Here is a 25,702-nt window from a genome sequence, read left to right as displayed (position 1 = left end):
AATCGTAATAAAATTGATATAAATATGCCATATGAGTAAGTCAGTCAAATTTTTGTTCTATCTATTTGCTCGAAACAGATTTTCGACAATTTAACCCACCTCGGGGAGATGGCATCTCATTAAACCTTTTCACAAGAAATTGCCCACACAAATGTACCACAAAATAACTGGGCTGCCCAAACCTTTGTGCCATTGCTTTGGGGCTCGTCTGCAATTACCTACTTAGTATCCAATGGAACTCACAATCGTTGCGAAGGAATACGATATGAATCGTTCATATTCAATTGTCTTATAATAATTCCAACAAATTGAAAAAATGATCTTGTTAGACCACAGCACTATCTGCAAATATTTTCCCCTGTCTTTCTTGCAGATTTCTGGGAATCAGAATTCATTTATTTACCCAGAAAAGCGATGTCACGAACTCGGAAGTGTGACGTCATAAGGCAACCACAAACGTTTTGCTGAAGAAAGTCTTCCAGCTGGTGACGACAGAGTTTCAAGTGGGGAGCGAGCTCTTTTCATTTCTTTAAAAAGATGTTTGTGCTTTCTTTCACCTCAAACTTAATCCCTGCTTTTTCTATGCCTTACCATGCAGAATTTAAACATTTCAGCCTGTTCATCATGCAGAAAGCGAATAAGTCGTTCCACAAAGGGTAAGCATATGAGGGTGATAATTACTTCGACATCCTTCACTTTTGCGCTTGATACAGACATCAGGTTGTCTGCTTGAAACCTTCAATTAGTACTTGAAAGACTTGGGTCTGATTCTGATGTGAGTCAGAAATTTATTTCTGTTCCACGCGTGATTGTGTTGATCTATCTCTCTCTCTCTCATATATATATATATATATATATATATATATATATATATATATATATATATATATATATATATATATATATATATATATATATATATATATATATACAGCTCTGCAAGCGTACATTTTTAATGAAATTGGGATGAACTTTCATATTTATCTTGCCAAAGAATTCTCAAGTAACTGAGGGTTCACAAGACAATATCATCATTGTTTTCATCACTGTGCTAAAAAAACATTTAATATTTAGTTTGGCAACACTCCATGAACTAACATGTGTAGTTAAACCGTGTTATGCACAAAGTACCAAATCTAACGAAGACTAAAAAAATTCCGAGAAAGATGTCTCGGACAGGATCGATATAAACCACAGGTACAATAAAACACCTTCAACAAAATTCACTTTTATTTACACATGGGCGAACTCTCACGTTTCTCCGTGATCAACTTGAAAGTTTCTATCAAAAATATATCTCAAGGAATAAAAAAAAAAAAAGTCATTCAGGGTGACAGTGGCGAAGACACAAAAAAACATCTCAATACGATGTTTGTAACATCATCCTCCTTCTCCTTACTCTATAGATCACCAACACTGCATATAAAAAAAAAAAACAACAAAAGAAGACTTCGAAGCGCATGGACAACACTAGAATACAAACAAAGTAAAGGGATTATGATGAATATATAATTATGTTTACAATTTGATTACTCCATGCTTCTTGATATGTGTTCCCTTGGTTGGCTAGCCCTTATTACTTTTACCAATAACCCCTCCAAAGCGAACAGTACATGGGTAAGGATACGGGGCTATCACGTAATGTCGATATTACAGCCAGCATCAAAGCTACCTATACAAAAAGGACAAATAACACCGTAATGGCAAAATGGCGTAAGATTTACAAGGCACAAGGGTGAAAGTGTCATGGAAACTATGTTTGTCGGATGGATCTTTAAGACACTCCAGCAGGCACTTCTTACGAAAGCAGTTATGGAAGACAGAATACTGTTGAACACTGTTCACAAGACAATGTAAACACGCTGCAAGATATCAATATATGAACACTAGCTCGTTACAATATGCTACATACGTAGAACAAGAAGCTGGTTCAGAATCATGATGGCTACACTCAAGATTATGCTCTCCCATTCTGAATAATATCACAACTTGGAACTCCAAGGTTTATATTCATGCTACACAATAATAATAACAATTAAAACCATTCTAGAAAAAACTGGAATGTTATAACTCACTCACAGACCTGGCTGTCATCACTTCAGATGGTAATAGTACAAAAACAGTTGACACGTCAAGTTCATAAACCTCGCCAGATTCTAAACACGCATAGGACAGATCAATTTTTAATTTCACAAACAAGAATCACTACTTGAAATCAATTATTAGTTATTTTGCCTGTCTATGAACCAAACTGAATACTCAGAACACTCGGGTATACATAAATAACAGGTCATTATTAAACTCATTGTTTAATAATAACCGGTATAAAAAAAGATTTTTAAATCCATCCGTAATGTAAAGGAACGAAAATATATGACCACAGCGTAAAATTCAAAAAGGAGCTTTTCCAAAAATGATTACCTGCAGTGAAACTTAAGAGCCAAAAGGCAGCAAGACACTTCCTTATTTTCATTATCATTCGTATCTTATTACAAACATAAGTTCCTGTAACCAATTCTGTTATACACAACATAATTCTGTTGCACATACAAAACGACAAAGTAGCAACACAAATAACGTAAACTCGAATGGAAACTGAAATTCTACAAATTGCCTACGATTCTACAGTCTACACAATTGGATACCTAATATATACAACTATCAGTCGGAAGGCTAAATAAATAAAATAAAAATGAAAAAAAGTGACTGTCAGTTATCACTCACTAAATCAGCGATGGCCTACGAAAATAACACTGGCCTCAATTGATGAAAAACCCAAAACACGAAGACTCGAGATAGCTTTCCTAAAATGACTGCTTGTTTTTTTCCTAAAAGGGAAAGAACATAATGCCTTATTAGCAACTATCATAAAAGAAAAAAAAAATACTGCGAATTCGCAGCGGTAAATACGAAAATAATCCTACGAGACACGAATTTTCAGGTTAAGTCTACAGCGCTGAAACAATTTTACATCTACACTAATGGCAACGTGAAATGCAGACTATCATGTAACTGAAAGACAATAATGGCAGATACACTACGAGGAACATGTATGACATAGTCGAATGAGCAACGGTTGTGTTAAAATCAAACAAATGATAAAACTGTTGGTTAACCTCTAGTTAAAAAACAAAAAAAAAGGAAATAAAAAAAACATACTTAAATACATTCAAACTTAAATGTAAGTATTGCAAGTTTCCACAGATATGGAAGACAGATTATAATTGACAAAACGTAAACTTTCTACTAAAATAAATAAATGTTTTTAAGACAACACTGGCAACCAAGTTTTTTTAGCATTAGAATGAAATGGAGAATTTTTGAAAATTTTTTTAAGAAACCAACCAATGAAAATGAATTAATTTCCCTTAAAAGATAAACTACAGAATTTAAGAATAAAACTAATATTGTGACCAGCTAGCTTTAAACAATACAATGTTTACATTGTATTGTTTAAATGAAAAGGATACAATTTTCCTTAAAAAAATAAGATACACATTTTTAGAGTAAAACTGAAATTGAGACCAGATTTTTAACCAGTTTGTAGGTAGTTAATAAATAACATAGGAAATCATTCCGTCAATGAAATGAAGTAAAACAATGTAGAAATATCGCAAGATGGTTCAGTCCAGCTCTTCGCATACAATGAAACTGAATGAGCTTGACTTCCCAAAAAGCTGTTGTTGCCATGACGACCAAAAATAGTTTCTATTAATACTTTTAGTAACTGAATCATTTAAGAAATTTTGTCACAAGAGATCATTAAAAGAGTTGTCTCTCTCCTGTTTGTGTAATAATAATAATAATAATAATAATAATAATAATAATAATAATAATAATAATAATAATAATAATAATTTTAGCAATTGTATGCAAAATTCTTCCATTATCTTGCAGAAGTAATTTCATAAAATAGAAAAAATCCCCAGAAACCAATTACCTACTATATTGCAGGTACACTAAAAAAATTCTCAAATAATACAATAAATTAAAATGAGCAAATCCACTTTCTTCAATTTCTTTTCCACTGCTGTTTGTTAAACTGAAGTCCATTACCCACACTAAATGATTCAATTCAAATTAAAAACAAAGTCTGAAGAAGCAATGAATAAATCGCTGGAGATCAATCTTAATATAACATTCAAGGCATGAAATTAACATGAAACTAACTCTACCACAGCGTAAAAATAGCATTCACGGTAAGAAAAAGATGGAATGATAATCATTGTCATCTTTGTAAAATCTTAAGTGTAAATGACCATGCGGATTTCAACTAATAATAATAATAAAAAAAAAAACTGGCGATCAAATTTTTCACACAGGTTACAATTTGTGCTGCAGACCAGGTCATGACGACGGAATGTACATACAATATCGTTCGTACTGTCTAATATGCACTCTTTTTGTTTATCTCACATGGTCGAAACCAGCATGGAAGCCTACATCTACAGGAAACTAAAGGCCTTTGGAAAAAAATATAATCATAAATAATTATAAATCAGATTCTAAGGGCGGAGGAAGATGCCCTCGACTATCCCCGTTGCCTATGGAGGAGGATCCGTGGGGACTCGAAGTAGCTAGAGGTTCTGTAGCAGTTCTAGGGGAGGATAATGGACTAGGGACCCCGCCGCTGCTCACATCAATGTCTTTTGTGTCTTCAATTCCCGCCAAAGGAGCGACCACCTCCTCTCCGGGGAGGGGAGGAGGCGTCGACGGGGTCACTCTCTCCGGTTCTGGAGGAGACTGTTCGTTGCTGCTGTCTTCTTGTTCGTCTTTCTCCTCGACGGCCTCGGGTGGCGGCTCTATCAACGCCGGGTAATCGGGCGAAGAGCACTGAAGCGGCGCCACCTTGGTGACCGGAGGGTCGCAGGGTAGGTCGGGCAGGTCGTCATCTGACACCGTCGTGTGGATTTCAACGGACACCGTAGATGGCGTCCGCTGAGGGGGACCAGGGCTGTAGGGTGGGGGGACCTGGTCTACCGCCACAGGTTCGTCTGGTTCCTGTGGAGGGGCATCAGGGAGGTCTAAGTTGTTGCGCCTCCGATAGGGCGGCAGCAGAGTGTGGTCGTCGATGATAGGAAGGTCCAATCCGGGGGGAGGGAGGGTCGAGGCCAAGGACGACGACGTGGTGGAACCTCCTCGCCTCGGCTTGTGCAGTCCCTCGTAATCCCAAGGGGGCGGAGTCATGTACGGATGATGCGGGTGGTGGTCGACGTAGGGAGGTTCCGGGGTGCGACGTCTCTCCTCGTCCTCATCGTCTTCCTCGTCGTCATGCGTGGCCCTCCACCCACACCAAGCAGCGACTGTCTGCGCCAGCAGGAGGATCAAGAAGATGATGGTGAGGGCCGTGCAGAGGGTGACGCTGGTCGTCTTGACCACGGGAGGGAGATTCTGGGCCAATTTCAGGAGACCCACCACCTCCCCGGGCAAAGAGTCGATGCCCACCTCGAACCAGAAGATGGGCAGGACGAGGTCGTAGTGTCTGGCGCGTTCCAAAGCTTGATTTCGGTCCAACATCACGTTCATCTGCATCCGCAGCTTCACTCGCAGAGGAACACCCAAGTCAGGGTAGATGTCGAACTCGGTCCTGTGCTTCGTCGGGTCCGGCCTGGAAAAGAAAGGGCGGATGATCTACGGTGCTCATTCACATTCACTTCTCATAAAAAAAAACAAACTTCATAAACAAACATCTTAATTTGCATGTTTCTAAATACCAGTATGAAAGAATACAACTTAACCATGCATAAAATACCATATCATTCGTAAAAGGGGGAAACAGTGAATCGTGAAATACTTAAAACTACGAAAAACAAAAAAAGCTTCTTATCACTTTCACAAAAATTGCATACCCTTGGCATTAATTAGCTGTTTATGCAAGACCGTGGAAAATCTTTTCCATAAAACGTTTGCGAATTGCGAAGTAAGGAACATAATCAAATGGCAAATCAACTTCTAAATTCCCGTAAGATCTATAGATTTGCAGTTCTGGACAAATTTCTGTCTTTTATAAAACACTTACATCTTTTTTATGTAATTACTTTAAACATACCGGAATTATTGTAAACTATAAATCTCTTTCAATTGCAGAATATATGCCTAAGCCGTTTACATTATAACTTCCTGCACTTACATTTATTACGGGTACAAATGCAAAGAGTACTTATATATATATATATATATATATATATATATATATATATATATATATATATATATATATATATATATATAATATATATATATATATATATATATATATATATATATATATATATATATAAGAGAGGTTATAAATTTGCACTTACATTTATTACAGATGTAAAAATGCAAAGCGGTATATACATACACATATATTTATGAGAGAGAGAGAGAGAGAGAGAGAGAGAGAGAGAGAGAGAGAGAGAGAGAGAGAGAGAGAGAGAGAGAGAGAGAGAGTGAGTCTGTAATGGCGAGCAAACAGATGGGTCAAGTGGACTGAAATTGGCTCCTCTATGTCGAGCCTCCTGGGGCGTGAATGGGTCAAAACACCAGTGATTTGTTAACTGCTTGCTGGTACTTGCGGACATCAGGCAGTTCTCAGAAGAAGTTGGATTCCCCTTTTATCAACTCGCAACTCCAACAACTGACTCACCAGTTCTGACTCCCATTATGTAATGCGTTCCCTGGGAAACGCTAAAGCGATTCTGCATCAATTCGTTCGTTCTCCATGATGGCACCACAAGGCTTCGCCAAATGCACGAACAATAGAGATCAATTTATGGGGGACAAAATAGTTTAGTATCTTGAATATTTATCTATTTAAATAAAGATGAGCTCGTCGGGTACAGACACTTATCTTTGGAGGAGTAATTTGCGCAAAATAGCCACACAACTTCACTTCGTATATATATTCCTACTACTCGTGTTAGACTTCAATGAGACGAGATGGCTTAGAGTCCCGATTGTTTCATTTACGAAGAACAATTGACCAAGCATTAGCTTTCGAAGACTTACAGTCTTCTTCATCAGGTACCGATGCATCGGTACCTGATGAAGAAGACTGTAAGTCTTCGAAAGCTAGTGCCAATAATTACTTCTTGGTAAATTACAGAAATTGGAATCTAACCCATCTCGTCTCATTGAAGCTGGACACGAGTAGAAGGAATAATTTTATTCTTATGGTTTAAGCGTCGACCAAAAAATTACTTCATGTCTGGAAGATATAAGATTATTCCTCTTCGTTTAAGGAGTAAGACCTGCAAAGTAATGATGGGAAACAGAAGATTCTCTCTCTCTCTCTCTCTCTCTCTCTCTCTCTCTCTCTCTCTCTCTCTCTCTCTCTCTGACAGCCCTCATAAAGTTTAGTATTATCCATTCTTGGAATGCTCCAATGTTATTCTAGCACTAACCTGGCATGGCATGACTGCTCAAGCAAACGGAATGCATTGCTTACTAGTTTTTTCATAACAAGTTCTTGAGTCATTCAATTTCCAAGGGGTCATCAATAATATAAAAAATAACTTACTAAATTCAGTGCAAGGCTTAACGTCGTCCATTTTCATTCATTAAAACAAATGCAAAGGAATCTACTGGTTTTTTGTTAATATAAAATAGCAACAGTATGAAGATAAATGTAAACTACATTGTAACTTGTTTTGTATGTTTTTAATATCTGAAGAAAAACAGTCACCCACGCGGCTGATATTTCAAACACATGCCGAGTTGAACATGGAAAATCTGAGGCCTCATTTTCATATTACTTCATGGTTGAAGAGTTCTCTCTCTCTCTCTCTCTCTCTCTCTCTCTCTCTCTCTCTCTCTCTCTCTCTGGTTTTATTTCATAATTTAATTAACTTTCTATGGCAAGTTGCTTTTGCATTCAAATTCCCAATGATATAATTTTATGGGCATCTAACCGTACCTGGCAATTCCTAAGAGGAAGGTCCTATCAAGCTAATAATTAACTACAATATACCCCGACTGGGCAAAGAGTTGCGATCTCTCTCTCTCTCTCTCTCTCTCTCTCTCTCTCTCTCTCTCTCTCTCTCGCTGACTCCTTTGTTAAACCAATCTTTCATAGTTATCCCTAAACATGACCCACTCCCCCTCCTCTCCCAGCATCACCTGCCACTTGCACTACATCAAAATCGCTCTATCTTGAGCATACCTTAGGGCTATTTATGAGAGAGAGAGAGAGAGAGAGAGAGAGAGAGAGAGAGAGAGAGAGAGAGAGAGAGAGAGAGAGAGAGAGAGAGAGAGAGATGACTCTAGCAATTGGATCAATTGAGCAAAAGGACCCCAAGAAGGATTTACGTGTTCCCAAACCTGATGCTGTGCTGCCTCTACTCTCAGCAGTTCAGCCTTCCCTCTAAACGTCCATTTTGCCCTTGTCAGAGAAATGGAGATGGCGAATCCATAATAATCATAATTAAGGGAAATTCCACTCGTGACCACAAGGCTCAGTACTCAGACATACCCAAGTAGCGGCTGAGACTTCTATTCCCCATGAATGAGTAAATCATATTCATATATGTTTCTATCTGCGTCTACATCTATCTATCATCTATTTATTATAAATAATAACAGAGAGGGGTAGAATTTTTGAAGACTTAGCTCATCAAATCCACACTGAAGCATGCGCTTTGGTAAAGGCTATAACTTATTCCCCGATTTTCTATACCTATCTACTCAGTGAGAACATCGCATTTCTTTGAATTAATAACAAATAAGACTTTTTGGTACCATACCAATTCCAGCTACTTTTCGGAGTGTATGTTCTGTTCTCCTACAAATAAAACTGCCTCAATTTTTGGATCTCAGCCGAATGACAAGAACGGCCATTCCGACTGGCTCTTGATAAAAAATCAAACATCTTAAGGGTCTCAAGGGTCTTTTATTGCATATTCTACTTTGTTCCCTCTTTCAAATCAGTCGAGATATTAGGCTGGAGATGAAGACGACTCCAGTAACAGTAAGAGAGAGATTACAGTTATCCATCCAGTGCTAAGTCAAACACTGATTATCATATTCTAGACACCACTTTCATTGTGTCTCTTTTAGACCATTTTCGGAAACCGTAAGTTTCCCAAGTTTCATATAAGATTTAAAATTATACAAAATGCCAGTTAATCATATTCTCTGTCTGTCTGTCTGTCTCTTTCTCTCATGGTATAAGCAATAGCACACTCCTTCGCTAGCCGGAGGTCCCGGGTTTGATTCTGGAGAGGAACGACCTCACTACGCTCCCTAAATTCCTTCGTGCCTCAGCTAACCTAAGGAAAGAATTTTGCCCCTATATTCACTGAAAGGCGTGGTTTGATACTGAGAGAGAGAGAGAGAGAGAGAGAGAGAGAGAGAGAGAGAGAGAGAGAGAGAGAGAGAGAGAGAGAGAGAGAGAAAGTTGTTAGCTTTCAAAATCGGTATATAATCGTACAATCAAAATACTGTACGAGAGCCTCGAGGAAACAATCTCTCTCTCTCTCTCTCTTACATAATACATTAATGCCCTATTAGTAAGTACGATACATTCAACGTATAAGATAAGAAACACTGAGTGAAAATGACAGAGGTAAATTAGCAATTAACCACATCAAAAAGGTTGGTGAAAATTCTAACGACGATAAAGCTCAGCCTAAGCATTTACGGACTGCTCTCCAAGAGCAAGAGCCCGTGCTGGCATATGGAAGTCTCATTATAAAAAAAAGGATACTATAATTTAAGATCGAAAGCTTTTAAGATTTCAAAGGCTACTGAATAAAAGCCTATTTATTTAGCCTACTTTACAACATACCACGACTTTAGCTCCAGGGTTCAAAAGTATTGTCAACTATTATTTTTTATAGAGAAAAAACTGGTATAACACTAACGTTCTATTGAAACCTGGATTTAGTTTCCTTTACGGTAAAAATTAAATTTCCAGTATTGATTTAGTAACTATAATGTTCCCTAGTTATTAATAATATATCTATTTTTTCCTATAGTATGGTTCCGGAGATAGATGTCCTTACATTTCTATGTGCTGATTAATTAGGTTCAAAATAATTAGGACAGTAAAGTCAATTAAGAATAATTCTCACACCGAGTGACTGTTTTCCCTTTTAATTGTTTTTCTCCGATTTCATCTCTAAAACATATGGGTCAAGAGTTTTCCTGATGTCCAGTAACTTTATTGATAAATATTTATTATGTAAATCGGTCCAAAAATATATTCCTTTCAAAAGACGTCTCTAATACACGTCACGTACAGGTGTGAATTATTGTCTGAATTAACATGATGGCTTCAGCGATTCTAAGACGTCACGTTTTAACGGTTTGCCTCTTAAGCTATCACCCTTTTTAATTCTATATGGGAAGGTCCTAGATAGAGGGTATTAAACCCTTCCATTCCTCAGCACTGCACCTGTACAAAGCGCAGGTTGACAACCTCTGCCCCGCCCTCTTCTTGATCCTGTGCGTGAAGAGTCATGCTCCTTACCTAGCGCCAGATTTTTCTTGTACTGACGTGGGTTTAATTGTTCAGCTTATCCACATATCTCAAAGGCTAAGCCACAAAGTTACCTACTTGATAAAATCAGCAGATGATGGGATGAGGGAATGAAAGGCTTAGTGAAGGAAAAAATGCAAGAAAAACGAAGACTATCTGATAAGGTAAGAACAGTATTAGATTAAATAGAGGAGAGAGGGTGTATGGATCAAATGTTTGTGAAGATACATTTGAGTGAGAAATTTGAAAATAAAAAAGCGCCGAAGTTTCTTCGGCGCAATCGAGTTTTCTGTAGTGTATAATGCTCTCAGACGCGGCCCATGAAACTTTCAGTAGTGGCCTGTGTTGTTAGTACCTACTGTACAGCGGTGCCAGACGCACGATCATGGGTAACTTTAACCTTAAATAAAATAAAAACTACTGAGGGTAGAGGGCTGCAATTTCGTGTGTTTGATGATTGGAGGGTGGATGATCAACAAACCAATTTGCAGCCCTCTGGCCTCAGTAGTTTTTAAGATCTGAGGGTGGGGACAGATAAATACCCATCTCAATAGTTTTCTTTTACAGAAAACTAAAAGGTGAACATGGTATAATGAATTCATTATATATATATATATATATATATATATATATATATATATATATATATATAATAATAATAATAATAATAATAATAATAATAAACATATATATGTATATAAATTAAATATATATATATATATATATATATATATATATATATATATATATATATATATATATATATATATATATGTATCCAGTGTATACACACACACACACACACACACACACACACACACACATATATATATATATATATATATATATATATATATATATATATATATATATATATATATATATATGATCACGAATGAGATCGACCGGCCACTTCCCCAGCCGATAAGGGCCACTTCAAGGCCTTTTGATGTCATCCGTTTGAGAAACTGTTAGACTCGGGGTTCTAATTTACTTCCATTGGTTATATCCTGGTTGGCAAAGGACCTTGAGACTTGGGTTTAGAAAAATACTTATGCAACCGGAATTCTTCAGAAGACTATTTCTATTTCTGGGACTATTTCTGTTTCTATGAGTATTTCTGCTCCTATGACTATTTCTGCTCCTATGACTATTTATTTTTCTAGGACTTTTTATTTCTAGGACTATTTCTGTTCTATGATCATGTCCATTTTAGAACTATTTCTGTGGATAGGACTATTTCTGTTTCTATGACTTTCTATTTCTATGACTATTTCTGTTTCTAGGACTTTCTATTTCTATGACTATTTCTGTTCCTATAACCATTTCTAATTCTATGACTATTCCTATTTCTAGGACTATTTTTATTTCTAAAACTATTTCTACTTCTAGGATTATTTCTGTTTCTAGGACTATTTCTGTTCTTAGACTTTTCATTTCTATTTATAGACTATTTCTAGATACGATTTTTAGAAGTGGCAGGACTATGTACCAAATATTCAAATGGAGACTAAACTGAGGTATATTATTTATATAAATAGTTACGTTTACTACTATACCCAACATGCCACGTGGAAGTTGTGACAGACTGGCTGCTTGAATAACAACAGCTAAGAGAAAATTGACAGCCATAATGCGGTCAGTCACAGAACAGGCATCAAACTGTCATCTCCGGAGTTTCCCTATCATCAGAGAACATACCAACAAATGTAAATACAAACTCCAATAGAAGGACTTCTTCGAGATTTTAGGGTAGACAGGGCGTCTAACCAACTTATAGCATTACCGAGTCGTTATTCATAAAGCAGCTCGTTCGTCCCCCCTTAAACAAGCAGTCTGTCTCGATTCCTCTCTCTCTCTCTCTCTCTCTCTCTCTCTCTCTCTCTCTCTCTCCTCTCTCTCTCTTGAACCGATCCCACACTTCGACCCCCGTTTCCTTGTCAGTCTTCTCTTAACAAACCTTACGGTTGGACCTTTTTACAACTTTATTATTTTTTTGTTTATATAATTTCAACTTGAAATGTACATCATTTTAACCTTGCTTTTTGTTATAATTTACTTTCTGTATTTTTGTATTTTTATGGTTTATTTTAATTGAATTTGAAATTATATTTATTTTGACCTTTACTTTATAAAATTTGCTTTGTAATTTTACATTTTCACAGTTTCTATTTTGTGTACTTTCATAGCTTGATAATGAAACCTGGAACTTTGGAACGTGGCAGTAAAGTGTATACACGAACGCTTTACACACACACACACACACACACACAACACACACACACACACACACACACACACACATATATATATATATATATATATATATATATATATATATATATATATATATATATATATATATATATTAAGCAAACGACGAGGTGGCAGTTGATTACATCATCATAAAGACAAGAGGGCGGGAAACGTTCGTGAATACACTTTATTGCTACGTTTCAAAGTTCCAGGTTTCATTATCAAGCTATGAAAGTACACAAAATAAAAACCGTGAAAGCGTAAAAATACAAAGCAAAATTTATAAAGCAAGGGTTAAAATTATATATAACCTAAAAATAAATTCAAATAAAACCGTAAAAATATAAAAATACAGAAAGTAAATCATAAAAATAAGCAAGGTTAAAATGACACACATTTCAAGTTGAAATTATATACACAATAAATAAGAAAGTTGTAAAGTTGTAAAAAGGACCAACCATAAGGTTTGTTAAGAGAAGACTGACAAGGAAACGGGGGTCGACGTGTGGGGTCGGCTCATGAGAGGTAGAGAGGAATGGCAGACTGCTTGTTCAAGGGGGAACGAACGAGCTACTTTATGAATAACGACTCGATAATGGCTATAAGTTCGTTAGACACCCTACCTTGCCTAAAATCTCGAAGAAGTCCTTCTACTGGATCTTGTATTTACATTTGTTGGTGCGTTCCCTGATGACAGAGTTAAAGGGTTTGTTGAGATAATATATAACTTTTACAGCTGGACGATGACTAGACATAAGTTTATAAAAGTCTTTGTAAAAAAGGATTAAAATGAATGAATGGCAAGCTAGCACAGAAAGGCGTCTTTGGAACATCAGATACAGGGTCGTGGAGTAAAAACGTTATTGGGGGAACTTAGCAACAGATCTATAAAGCAAATTGGATGGATAACAGTTATTAACAAAATATTGTTGGAGATATGTAATTTCCTCGCGTAATGCCATCCAGCTGGAGGTCATGGAATATGCTCGATGAAGTAAGGTCATTCTGGAATTCAGCTTAAAATTACGAAAACAATGACTGTAAAAGTTAGTACCCGATCCGGGAAAGGTTTTCTTCCTATGTACTGACTTGCCAAACCCTTCTTGGTGACATATGACAAGAATGTCCAAGAAAGGAAGCATACATACATATATACACGTACACTTGTTTGTGACAAATAATGCATTACTGTTGCCTTTTTATAACAAAGTGTTATTTAAGAGTAAGAAAAATCAAGCTTGTTTCATTAATCTAATAAATCCTAATGGTCGCCGGTTATGAAACGTCACAACTCACTAATAATTAGCAATTTAAAATGATTACCTAAGGCAAACATGTTGGGCGGAGTTTGGGGGGGAAGAGATTTTCCACTCACAAAAAAAATCCATCCCTCAAGGTTGTCAATGACCCCCTCTTTTTTTTTTTTTTTTATTAAAGACACGGAATGCATTTAAAAAATACCGTTTCACAGCCTCGCTCCAAGGGCTTAAGTTAATCCCTTTCACTATTCGACAACACTTTACATAACCTGCCTGCTAGCTACTGAGCAAGGACCTGTTGTTTACATAATAAACTGCATCATGCTTGGGGGGGGGCGGGAATAAATAAAAGAAAAGCACTATTTTAATAGCTTATAACATCGGTAGACTGAAATGACTACAATCTAGACTGAACTGGTATAATGACTGATCAATTCCGTCCACTACAAACTACAGCGAGTGGTCAAGGAAACTGTTGTAAAGAGAGAGAGAGAGAGAGAGAGAGAGAGAGAGAGAGAGAGAGAGAGAGAGAGAGAGAGTACCACTACACAGTATTATATAGGTGTGTGTATAACCTCGTCAGGAACCTCCTACTTTAAATTATGACTCGATGGTATACTTAAACAAAACTGATCAATCAGGTCTACTATGGATCTCTCTCTCTCTCTCTCTCTCTCTCTCTCTCTCTCTCTCTCTCTCTCTCTCTCTCTCTCTCCAACCACCCCTGCAACCTGCAACAATCAACAAGCTTGATATTCAAGATACGGCACCCAAGTCGTACCTTTCCAAGACGGGTACGGGGATCGAACGCGTGTCCCTCCCTGCGAGAGGAGACATTCGCTTACCATTACGTCACGAAAATCAAAAGGGACTCCTGATAATGAACAGCAACCCTCCCCCCCTCGAGAGAAGCTGCTCTATCCAATCGCCATAAAGCTTCTTTTCAACCCGCCCAAGCATCGAGCCGAAAGACAGGGGAAGGATAAGAGGGAGACGAGAGATAATCCTAAGGACGGATTATCCCTCATATCCAACGACGCGGCGTAAAAAGGGAGCAGTCGCCAGGAGACAGACAACCAGCAACGCCAGGAGACAGGGAGACCGTGACTGCTCAACAGGTAATGGGGATTAAGATAAAAGACGGCACGCCCAGCTATTTTCTCCGGTTTCGGTCTCCTATCTTCCGTTCGCTCGTATCTGATTTTGCGCGTGCGTGAGCGTGATGCGCGAACGTACACGCGCGCGTACACACACACACAAACACAGACAGAGAGAGAGAGAGAGAGAGAGAGAGAGAGAGAGAGAGAGAGAGAGAAATTTAAACGTTAAAGTTCTTTGATATGCGCGTGACCAACGAGAGAGAGAGAGAGAGAGAGAGAGAGAGAGAGAGAGAGAGAATTTAAAGTACCCTGGAATCGTGACAGCCAAGGTCACTGACGTATAAGCGGTGAGAACGAACTACAACCTATAAGCAGAAGTAATCAAGACTGACTGACCTGTTGACGCAATCTACCACAGCTACGAAACATCAACATAAATAAAAAAAAATTTCTACCTCACATCGGGATTGAACACTAGATTCTCAAATGTGTCTCTATTACACACGTGACTGTGTGTAGATTATTTAATTTAATATCATACACTGCCTTCAAGAAATGTACGGTATATCACCTACATTTTAGTTTCAAAATTCATCAGTGAGTCTAAAACGCGTTAGAATGTTCAGCTTATTCGTTTCTTTAAAACCTTGGATGCTACAAATTCCAATTACGACCATTCACACACACACACACGAGAGAGAGAGAGAGAGAGAGAGAGAGAGAGAGAGAGAGAGAGAGAGAGAGAGAGAGAGAGAGAGAGAGAGAGAATTTCAATATGTTTCTAATAACAAAGCAGATTAAGGCTTATCAAAACTAAGAAATTATAATAACAATGAGAATGGTAATCCTTTCAAAATACTACAGAAGTCTCGGTCATGTATTTAACCCCTTTGTAAGTTACTGTAACTATTAATAGACTGCATAACCATATTGCAGGAAGTCACTCACACCGAAGAATTAAGAAATCCTAAACAGAAGAAATATTCAATAGTAACAAAACTTAGGCTACCTTATGAATTAGTTGACCACTCTTCAATTTCTTAATCCCTGGGACCCAGCATAATCTAAGTTATAACAATCGCAAGAAGTTGATAATATTCTTCCTTATCCGCTGAGGCCTTGGAAAACCTAAAATCAAATTATGAAAGGTACTGTGGTCACAATATGCTATTTCACTGCTTATTCTTTATGTGGTAGATAGAAAGGGAAGTAATAAACATATAAAAGTAAAAATGAGGACAAAATCTCAACTAAAAAGAACCCCCTGATTTCTCAATTTTAAATTATATCCACGCGAATGCTTAAGTGAGAAGCAACCATATTTAATGTAAAAAAAAATAAAACGACATAAGCATGTTTTATCGTTTTGTGGTGTCATTTTCAAGACCTGAATTCTCAGACTTTACGTAACAGCAAGGGTGACTTTTGGTATAAGAATTGCGCAATACAGATTAAATTTCTTCCCGCTCCTAAAGCTTTGCAGTACAAAAATAAAGAAGTAATCAGAAACCCGTTCTCGCGCACACTTACAAGTCTTCCTAATGTAATTCTTAATTTAGAGCTCATAAGAGTGTAACGTGATGCTTTTACTTGAACAAATTCACATGATTTAAGTAAGTTCAGTGACATGGAACAGACAGCAATTATTCCCGCCCCGGCATCCCACCCAATAGTGAGCTATGAAGTTCTTTATTACCCTTAAAAAAATTCATGATGGAAAAAAATTCATGATTTAAATAACCTATCAAAATAGGGATGCTACTTTTTTCTGAATTCTAACACAATGGTTGAGAACAAGCTCCTCTTGTCACCAAATAACCATGTTATCTTCAGTATGTTGGTGTTCGTTCGTTCTCTCTCTCTCTCTCTCTCTCTCTCTCTCTCTCTCTCTCTCTCTCTCTCTCTCTCTCTCTCTCTCTCTTTCTCTCTCTCGTCACCAAAATAAGTATGTTATCAACATCTGTATGTAGGTTTCTCTCTCTCTCTCTCTCTTTTATGCAAAACAGCAACACATTTTGTTTACTAAATTCACACACACTGAACGCACTGCCAGCCAGCAAATAAACTGTTCACTAATATCTACAAATACGCCCAAGAAGAATAAATTTCAGACATTCCCGAACAAACTCTTCAATCTTTCTAAGAATTTATTCAAAAGATCGGTTTTACCATTCAAAAGGCCGTTTTTAAGTTCATATATACACATACTGTACATATTTAAGAAAATCAGTAATTCAAGGCAAAATTAAGCTCAGTTCCAACAAAAGAAAAAGGAATTCTCTACATTAACAACTCATTAGAAAAATACACAGAATAATTTTTTATTCATTTTTTTTTTTGCTGACCTACTCCAGTACCCATTAAGTCTGCCCTTAGCGCCTTGGCTTGCTTCGTGATTTTTTATAACGACCAAATCTGTGAGCACCTGGGAGGAATTATCTGTTGACGCCCATCTTCAAGGTCCAAGAGGCCATGCAATCTTTGCCACCACCCCCTTTAAGTGCCTGTTCTATTTACTTTTACGCCTGCAGCAAGCATATCCAAACACTTAACATTCCATAAAAAGCCTTTCAAATTATCTGATGACACACGTAAAGAGAAAACTCCTAAGTAATCAATAAATAGGAATGAACAGGGGAATCAATATAATCCTGGATAACACCCAGATCATAATCAAAATTCACCCTAATTCATCAGAAACTTTTTGGGTTCCTTTATGGAGAGAGAGAGAGAGAGAGAGAGAGAGAGAGAGAGAGAGAGAGAGAGAGAGAGAGAGAGAGAGAGAGAGAGAGAGAGAACTTTTTATCAGCATCTCCTCCCAGAGCCACATTCCAGACGAGGACACAAGCACACGTAACTGCATATCCTCTCAGCTTAATCTTGAGTCGGGGTCGCTGTTTTCATAAACCTCTTCCAGGTGTTTCTATCTTGAACGGCTCATTTCATAACTATTTTGGCCAGATGTTCTACGGAAGGAAGGATGACCTTCCTGACGCCAACCCTCCATTTTTATATGGGCTTGGCCTGAGACTAAAATTGGGTTGGGCTGGCCTGCACCCCAGTGGTTGGGTTTACCATAGTAATCAAAATGAGGATCGAAAAAATAAAGTATGGATTCTATAATCAACTAAGACTAAAAATGACATTATTATTATTATTATTATTATTATTATTATTATTATTATTATTATTATTATTATTATTAACATCTTTCGTTTTTCATTATTATGAAGGGTATGACATTATTATTAATATAATTTTTCAAGACCGTTAACATGACTTGCGAGTTTCCAAAAAGAAGGTCGTTCATTTCTAAAAGCTATAAAAAAAGAACTCGGTGGAAAAATAACGGTAAAAACAAATATCTACTTAATTAAAAAAAATGGAGCCTTTAAGCAGTATGTTGCTCGTTAATACCTTGTCAATAACAATGTCACCAAGACCGTTTTCTTACTCTGCAGCAAAAGATTATATAAAAAAATCCTTTTGGCATAGTCAAGTAGCTCGCACAGAATCATGAGATGATTATGCAAGTTCTCCACTGATGTGAAAAGAAAATTAAAATCTTAAGAGAGGATTTCAAACGAACATCACATCTGTGGAAAAGAAAGCAATGGCCTCATTTAATTTTGTCAGTCATTCAGTACAGATGACATTCAGAAAAACGAACAATACTGCATCAATTCAGGCCTGGAAATCTGAACCATTAGGCATGGTCATTCTCTTAACGAACTCCACCGACTAACGCTCAGCTTTTTTTTAGCAGCCATACAAGGAGTACTTTTCGAAAGCTAAAAAATATCAGCTTGGTGTCGATGGTAATTCAAATTATCTAGACAGGTGTTTTAGTTTGTACAGTAAACTGTGAAGCAGAGGGAAGGGTGCGAGATTTTCAACTCAGTGCAAAGCTGGTTTCATTAGATTGGTGCCTCACACCAAGCTGACTGCACCTCTTGATAATCAAAGAGGAGATCTGATAATATTACTTCTGGCATAATACATCGGAGGATTAAATGTTACTTTACATATAAATAAAGAATACTGAACGTCCTAAAATTACTGAAAATCATCTGTGCAATAAGAAAATCTCTTACTTTGTATCTCCATTCGTAAGATATTTTTCATACCGTAATATTCCCCTTATAACCAGTTCAACACATTCTAACGGGTAATTATTATATGTCTAATAAAATACGATACTATAAGCAATTCAGTATCTAATGAAGGAATGTTAAGTCACCTTTCAAAGAAAGAGAGCAAAACTGTTTTCGCATAAACCACACTGAAACAAATCTAAACAAAACGCGTATAGTACCATCTATCCCGTGAAGAATTCACCTTTACCAACAGCAGCGCTGAAGAAATCCGTACACTGCAATGGCCGTCATGCCCTTTTAAAAATCATGTCAATAGCCTCTCACTCAAGCCCTGTCGGAAACAAGGAAATGGACAACGACTCCCTTTGAGACCGCAACAGAAACTCGCTTCGATCTGATCAGGGTCTCCCGGAAAAACCTGCTTCTTCTACTTTCTTCGACAACGACGTTACACAAGCCAAGATCCCGACCTTCTGTTTGCAGGCTGTGAAGCGATAATTGCAGCGGAAGTAATCGATAATCGTGTAATCCCTTTGACAGGACTTAAGAGACTGGCCCTCACGGAGGAGGGAGAGGGCCATTACTGACTACTATCACATGTACTCCGATAAAGCTCAATGTTTCGTATGCACACGTTAAAAACATTCAGTTTACACACACACTATATATATACATATATATACAGTATATATATATATATATATATATATATATATATATATATATATGTATATATTATATATATAGTATAATATATATATATATATATATATATATATATATATATATATATATATATATATATATATAATGTATATTTGTACCCTGCCCTATTCAAATGAACTGTGTATCCTTACAGTCCTTGGCATCTCAGAATACTTTCATTATTAGTATTAGTATCATTATTTTTATTATTATTATTGCTTTATTATAGTTATGATTAGGCTACTACTATTATTATTATCATTATTTCTTTTTTTTCTTTTTCTAGTACTAGAAATACTAGATAGACGTCAGAAAAATAAAAAAAAGAAGAAATACCACCGAAAATGCCATCAGGAACATTATTATTATTATTATTAACAACCTCTCATTTACTTGCTATTGTTCCCACTAATAACATGAAGACTGGTTTTACTTCTACCCAAGAACTCAAAAGCTGTCCATGAACTGAATATCTACGTCAGAGTTTTCAAATATCCATAACTTATCACAAACCGGTGTCTGGCAATACTCAACAGCGCAAAAGCCTGACGCCTGACAACGAATTTTAATTTTGTATACTTGTATATACGTATACGAGCTCAACGATGAATAAAAAGTAATTATGCCGATCTTTGCATATACGCGAAGAATGCTTCCTTATTATTATTATTATTATTATTATTATTATTATTATTATTATTATTATTATTATTAGTCAGAAAATTAACCTTACTCATATGCAACAAACCAACACGGGCCACTGACTTGAAATTCAAGCTTCCAAAGAATATGGTAATCATTAGGAAGTAAGAGAAGGTAAAGGGCAATGCAGAAAGAAGAGATCTCACTTATTAAAAAGAAAAAAGAAAATAATAAATAAAATAATAAATTAAAACTAATAAAAAGGTATTGAAATGCGAGGAGTAAAGCATTAAGGTAGTAACGCATTGCATCTTCGCTTGAACTTCTGCACGACATCCTCTGGGAGACTGTTCCACAGACAATGAAAAACTGTCTTATCTTTTACTAATAAAACGTCTTACGTCAAACATCACCGAGAGGAGACAGCCTTCTGTGAAGCTACGAGACATTTAAACAAGGCAGCAGCACCACTGGCATCTTGCGGTTAAGGCAACAAGGCAGAGCAAGAAGGCAGAAAAGTAAACCGCACTGAAACTTTTCAGACGTGGAAGGCCTAGTCCTTAAAAAAAGCAAGGGGCAAAACTATTCAATTTGCCGTGTGTAAATATACCGTTTTTTCTATTTGGTTCAATTCATTTTAAGAGACAGGAGCAACATAAACACGGTGCAACTGCAGCAATAAACACAAAGTAATTTTCTGCAATGCCCCACTTCTCCCTTGCAAAAAAAAAGGGGGGATACCTTGCGTGCAACCTACATTTTATAGCTAATATTAACTCTCTCTCTCTCTCACACTCACTCTCTCTCTAGTACATTTTATAGCTAATATTAACACACACTCTCTCTCTCTCTCTCTCTCTCCATGACAGGACAAGAGAAAAAGAAAAACTATGAAGTTCAAGACCAGTTGAATAAATAAAACAGACTAACAATATTAATTATTAGTAATATACTGCAATGTCAACTGCGATTTCGATCCACAATTTTAAAATAATAAAGTAAAAGCAACATACTAAAGCAACATGCACAATATACCAAAGCAAAACACCAAGGAGGCAGATGGAGACAGTTTATACCACATGACCGAGTCCTGTTAGACAGGACTTAAAAATAAAATCTGTCACATTCTCACTTGGAAGAAATTTGCCTCAGAAATATCAGACTAGCACGCCGTCTAGACAGTCTTTGACAGTCTCTCTCGTGCCAGAGCGTCCACGTGTCCAGAGATGATAATCATGAACTGACCATTAACCGGATTTTTTTTTTATATAACTTTATTCGAGGTCGCTTATTACCCTATTCAAAGGGTGGTGTTAGTCGAATGTAACGCATGCCTTATGCTTAGGTTCTTGGATTTCGTTTCTTATCCGAACAGTAGCTGTCTATTTTTTTTTTCTTTTTTGCTTTTCGTTTTGGTGCGTAGCTTAGCAGTATAAAAAAAGCTTCGAGGATAAAAATCTAAGTTATATTGTTACCTAGTAACTAGATTTTAAAAAGTCTAACATGGCCTCAGCAATCCTTTTTTACAATTGGTCAGCAATCGTTTTTATAACTGGATGTGTCTACCATTAGCAAGGGATATAAAATCGATTACATGAATAAAGATGGTGTTTGCCAGTCACATAAAAAAAAAATTACATGAGTCTTCCTCAGCGAATGGGCGAATTACACAAGCAAAGGAAAGCGTCAACAATTCTGTAGTGCTGTGGTAGAAGAAAAAAGTCGCACGTCACTTGTAAACATGCGAAGTCGTCGACGCCACGAGACAATCTTACCACAATTGGTTGTTATAAAATTGTGTAAGGACAATTCTCGGCAGTTCTCTCTCGACCTACAATTGCACCTCTCTCTCTCTCTCTCTCTCTCTCTCTCTCTCTCTCTCTCTCTCTCTCTCTCTCTCTGTTACAGAACAGAGCAGAATATAAAATTTGGGTCAAAGGCCAAGCGCTGGGACCTTTGAGGTCATTCAGCGCTGATAGAGAAATTGAGAGTAAAAAGTTTTGAAAGGTTTAACAGGAAGGTAACCTCGCTGTTCCACTATGAAACAATTGTTAGGAGAGGATGGAATGTAAGATGGAAGGAAGAGAATATGAACGGAGGTACTGTAAGAGGAAAAAAGGGCTGCGGCTAGGGGCCGAAAGGACGCTGCAAAGAACCTTAAGTAATACCTACGGTGCACCGTATGTTTAACGCCATGTTCATTTTCAAGAGAAACTTCCCCAGCCCCAACAAAAAAGGACTGTTTTGTGTGTTATTTCTTTAAAAAAGTAGCAAATATTGCCAAGACATTGATTCGCCACCGTGACCTCTTATCTTTTAAGTGAGATCTCAACATAATTCAAACTGCTACATCTAATCTTAACAGACCTGGTGTTCCACCTCGATCCTTTAATTAATACATTTCCTTAATCGTATTGATAACACTTCATATTTTTCCTTTTGTGACGAGATAACGTCAATAGGAATGAATCTGTTCATTTCTATTCACCGGGGTTTCTCTCTCATCCTCAAAGGTATCTTTCCTACAGGTATTATTTTGGTAATTTCTGATCAGCGGTGGCCGCCAAGACATCAAACTTGATTTACTGCCAGGAATTTGACGTTCGTCGTGTTGCTCATTTCGGTTCCCACTAAGTTCACAAGCACTGCCACAGTGAAACTTTGGGATTCTCTACACGATTTCGTTTTCCCTGTTTTTAAATTCTTCCTTCGTCCTTTCGAGGTCAGGTCCTACTTCTTCCCAATGCCTGAAGAGAGCGAGTGTCAAGTTAGTGTCTGTCTTCTTGTCTGTCCCGTTGGCCTTCGTAAGACAAGAGCAATGCTAGGAAGGAATGTTCTAAAACCAATAAACGGGTCTTCTTTTATTACGGAAAGGAATGAAAGCTTTCATACCCAACATGCACGCAGCCCCTGAACATGCAAATGACGTTCCCGCAAGAGCAGTCATCGTCATTCTCGAGTACGTCATCGATGAAGAAAGCGGTGGAAGGATGCAAGCAGCAGTAACAAGGATCCATTACCCCGTCTCATCATCCTTCGCCATAATATTGACGTACGAACAGAGAGCAACTGCAGCATCATCCAGGCTCTTCCTCTCTTCCCGACCTCCTCCTCCTCCTCCTCCTCCTCCTCCTTTCACAGAAATGGATTCTTATCTCGGGAGGAGGATTTGAATGGATGCGCGGATGCCTCCTGACGTTTGAGGTCATCAACTCTTGCAAAACTCGCGGAATGCAGATCATTATCTCTGAGGGCTCCAATAAGGACCTTTTAGAGACGGCCCAGCGCACGCGGGCACGTAGGCGCACGGACGCAAGAAAAGTCACAATGCCCGGTCCACGTGAATCAATATTATTTCTCGTCCGGAAGCAGAGAAAAGATAAACGAATCGAACAGGCCAATCCAGACGCCAAAACAGGGGCGGAATCAAAAGTACGATAATTGGCATCCGATGTCTTACGCTGATGGGGCGATAAGCGAAGACGGGCAAGACAGCCAGATAGCAACTGACAGGGGACGGACACTTATCATCAGCGAAATATAGGGCACAGCGCACGTACTAACTTGATAAGTAGGGAAAGGGGAGTGGGGGGGGAGGGTGACAAGGGGGTTGGCGGTTAAAACACTTGTAACCTTAAGCCGTCGGCGGGAGCTGTCACATACGTCGTTCGCTAGAGATGAAGTTATCTTTTCAGGACAGGCGAAGGAAGGCAGAAACAAATGATGATACATAGCAAATCAATTTCTCCATATCTCTCTCTCTCTCCTTCCGTTCCATAGCATGCACTCTTATTTATTCAAAGAGTCTTGCCAATGTGAAAATACGCATTATACACACTGTTCTGCTACGGAAATAAATAAGAGACAGGAAATCGTTTTATACATGTATACTCAAATCTTATATATAATGTGCTATTACGTAAAATACTTCACCCCTAGTGCATGATGAATTCTTTGCTCATTTCACAAAGTAATACTCGAGGCTTGTTTAATAGCTGTTGTGGGAAAATAACTCGGGAAAGTGCAAGTTAATTTCATGTTGCTAAGGTTTAAATGTCCCTGAACATAATAATAACCTATATAAAACATTTACAGCTTTATAAAGTATGTGAAGTTTTGCCCCCAAAACGGAGAGTGTAAATAATTATCTTATAACCCCACATATAAACACAATAACATGCAATAGAGAGAGAGAGAGAGAGAGAGAGAGAGAGAGAGAGAGAGAGAGAGAGAGAGAGAGAGAGAGAGAGAGAGAGAGAGAGAGAAAGGTTAAAATACAGTGAATTTTGCAGTAAAAGAAAAATGCAGTGAATTTTGAAGTACGAGAAAAAAATACAGGGAATTTTGCATAAACAAAATGACGGTGAATTTTGCAGTAAAAGAGAAGTTCAGTGAATTTTGCAGTTTCAGAAAAATACAAATCGAAATTAGCACCTAAAGAAATATATAGTAAATTTTGCAACTGAAGAAATACAGTAAGTGCAGCTGGAACGACGAAAATAAAAAGTCTGTTTTAATATTCCGAATCCAACTGCCAAAACATGATTCAATTAATGAAGTATGCGCAGACTTGGTTTTTCGGGAGCCCGGAACCATCAATTGGCCCTTTAATCGCCAAAATGTCAGATCTCCTACGGATGTAATTTCCTCCTTAGCCTTATCTATCTCTCTCTCTCTCTCTCTCTCTATCTCTCTCTCTCTCTCTCTCTCTCTCTCTCTCTCTCTCTACGTAAGCATCTCCTTTTCCTGTTTTGTAATTCCCTCCCTAACCTTATCTCTCTCTCTCTCTCTCCTATCTCTCTCTCCAAGCATATTTTTTTCCTGTTTTGTAATCAACTCTTTCAAAGAACGCTCGGGACTTATTTCTGGGAAAGATAGTTTGAGAGAGCTTTGTCACAGTCATGCTTTGTCATAGTCATGTTTTTCCTTTGTCACTTCTAAGTAATCGGTTCCATTATCAACAACCAATGACGCCCGCGATTCTGAAACGACAAACATCACTTTCCTCTAAATTTATAACTTAGGCTTCATACACTTGAATCTGAAATACAGTTGCCGAGACGGGCAAGATATAAATTATAAAATACTCATAATTAATATAAACATAATGAATTTACGTAACAAGTACGTTAATTCCTAAAGTTTCCTCCAGATAAATATGCAAAATAATTTTCCCCAAAA

The 25,702-nt window shown here is 37.4% G+C and overlaps 1 protein-coding gene across 1 annotated transcript in view; it reads right to left on the bottom strand.

Annotated features, from left to right (window-relative positions):
- Nucleotides 1–1,215: 1,215 nt before the first annotated feature.
- LOC136846908 (lysosome membrane protein 2-like) overlaps nucleotides 1,216–25,702 on the bottom strand; it is a 109,536-nt gene continuing 85,049 nt past the window's right edge. The window contains exon 2 of the mRNA XM_067118164.1: nucleotides 1,216–5,608. Within this exon, the coding sequence (XP_066974265.1) occupies nucleotides 4,492–5,608 (1,117 nt within the window). The 3' untranslated portion in view covers nucleotides 1,216–4,491. The remainder of the gene's footprint in view (nucleotides 5,609–25,702) is intronic.

This window comes from Macrobrachium rosenbergii, chromosome 2 (genome assembly GCF_040412425.1).
Source record: "Macrobrachium rosenbergii isolate ZJJX-2024 chromosome 2, ASM4041242v1, whole genome shotgun sequence".
Lineage (NCBI taxonomy): Eukaryota > Metazoa > Arthropoda > Malacostraca > Decapoda > Palaemonidae > Macrobrachium > Macrobrachium rosenbergii.
This window is presented reverse-complemented; position numbering and strand designations above follow the sequence as displayed.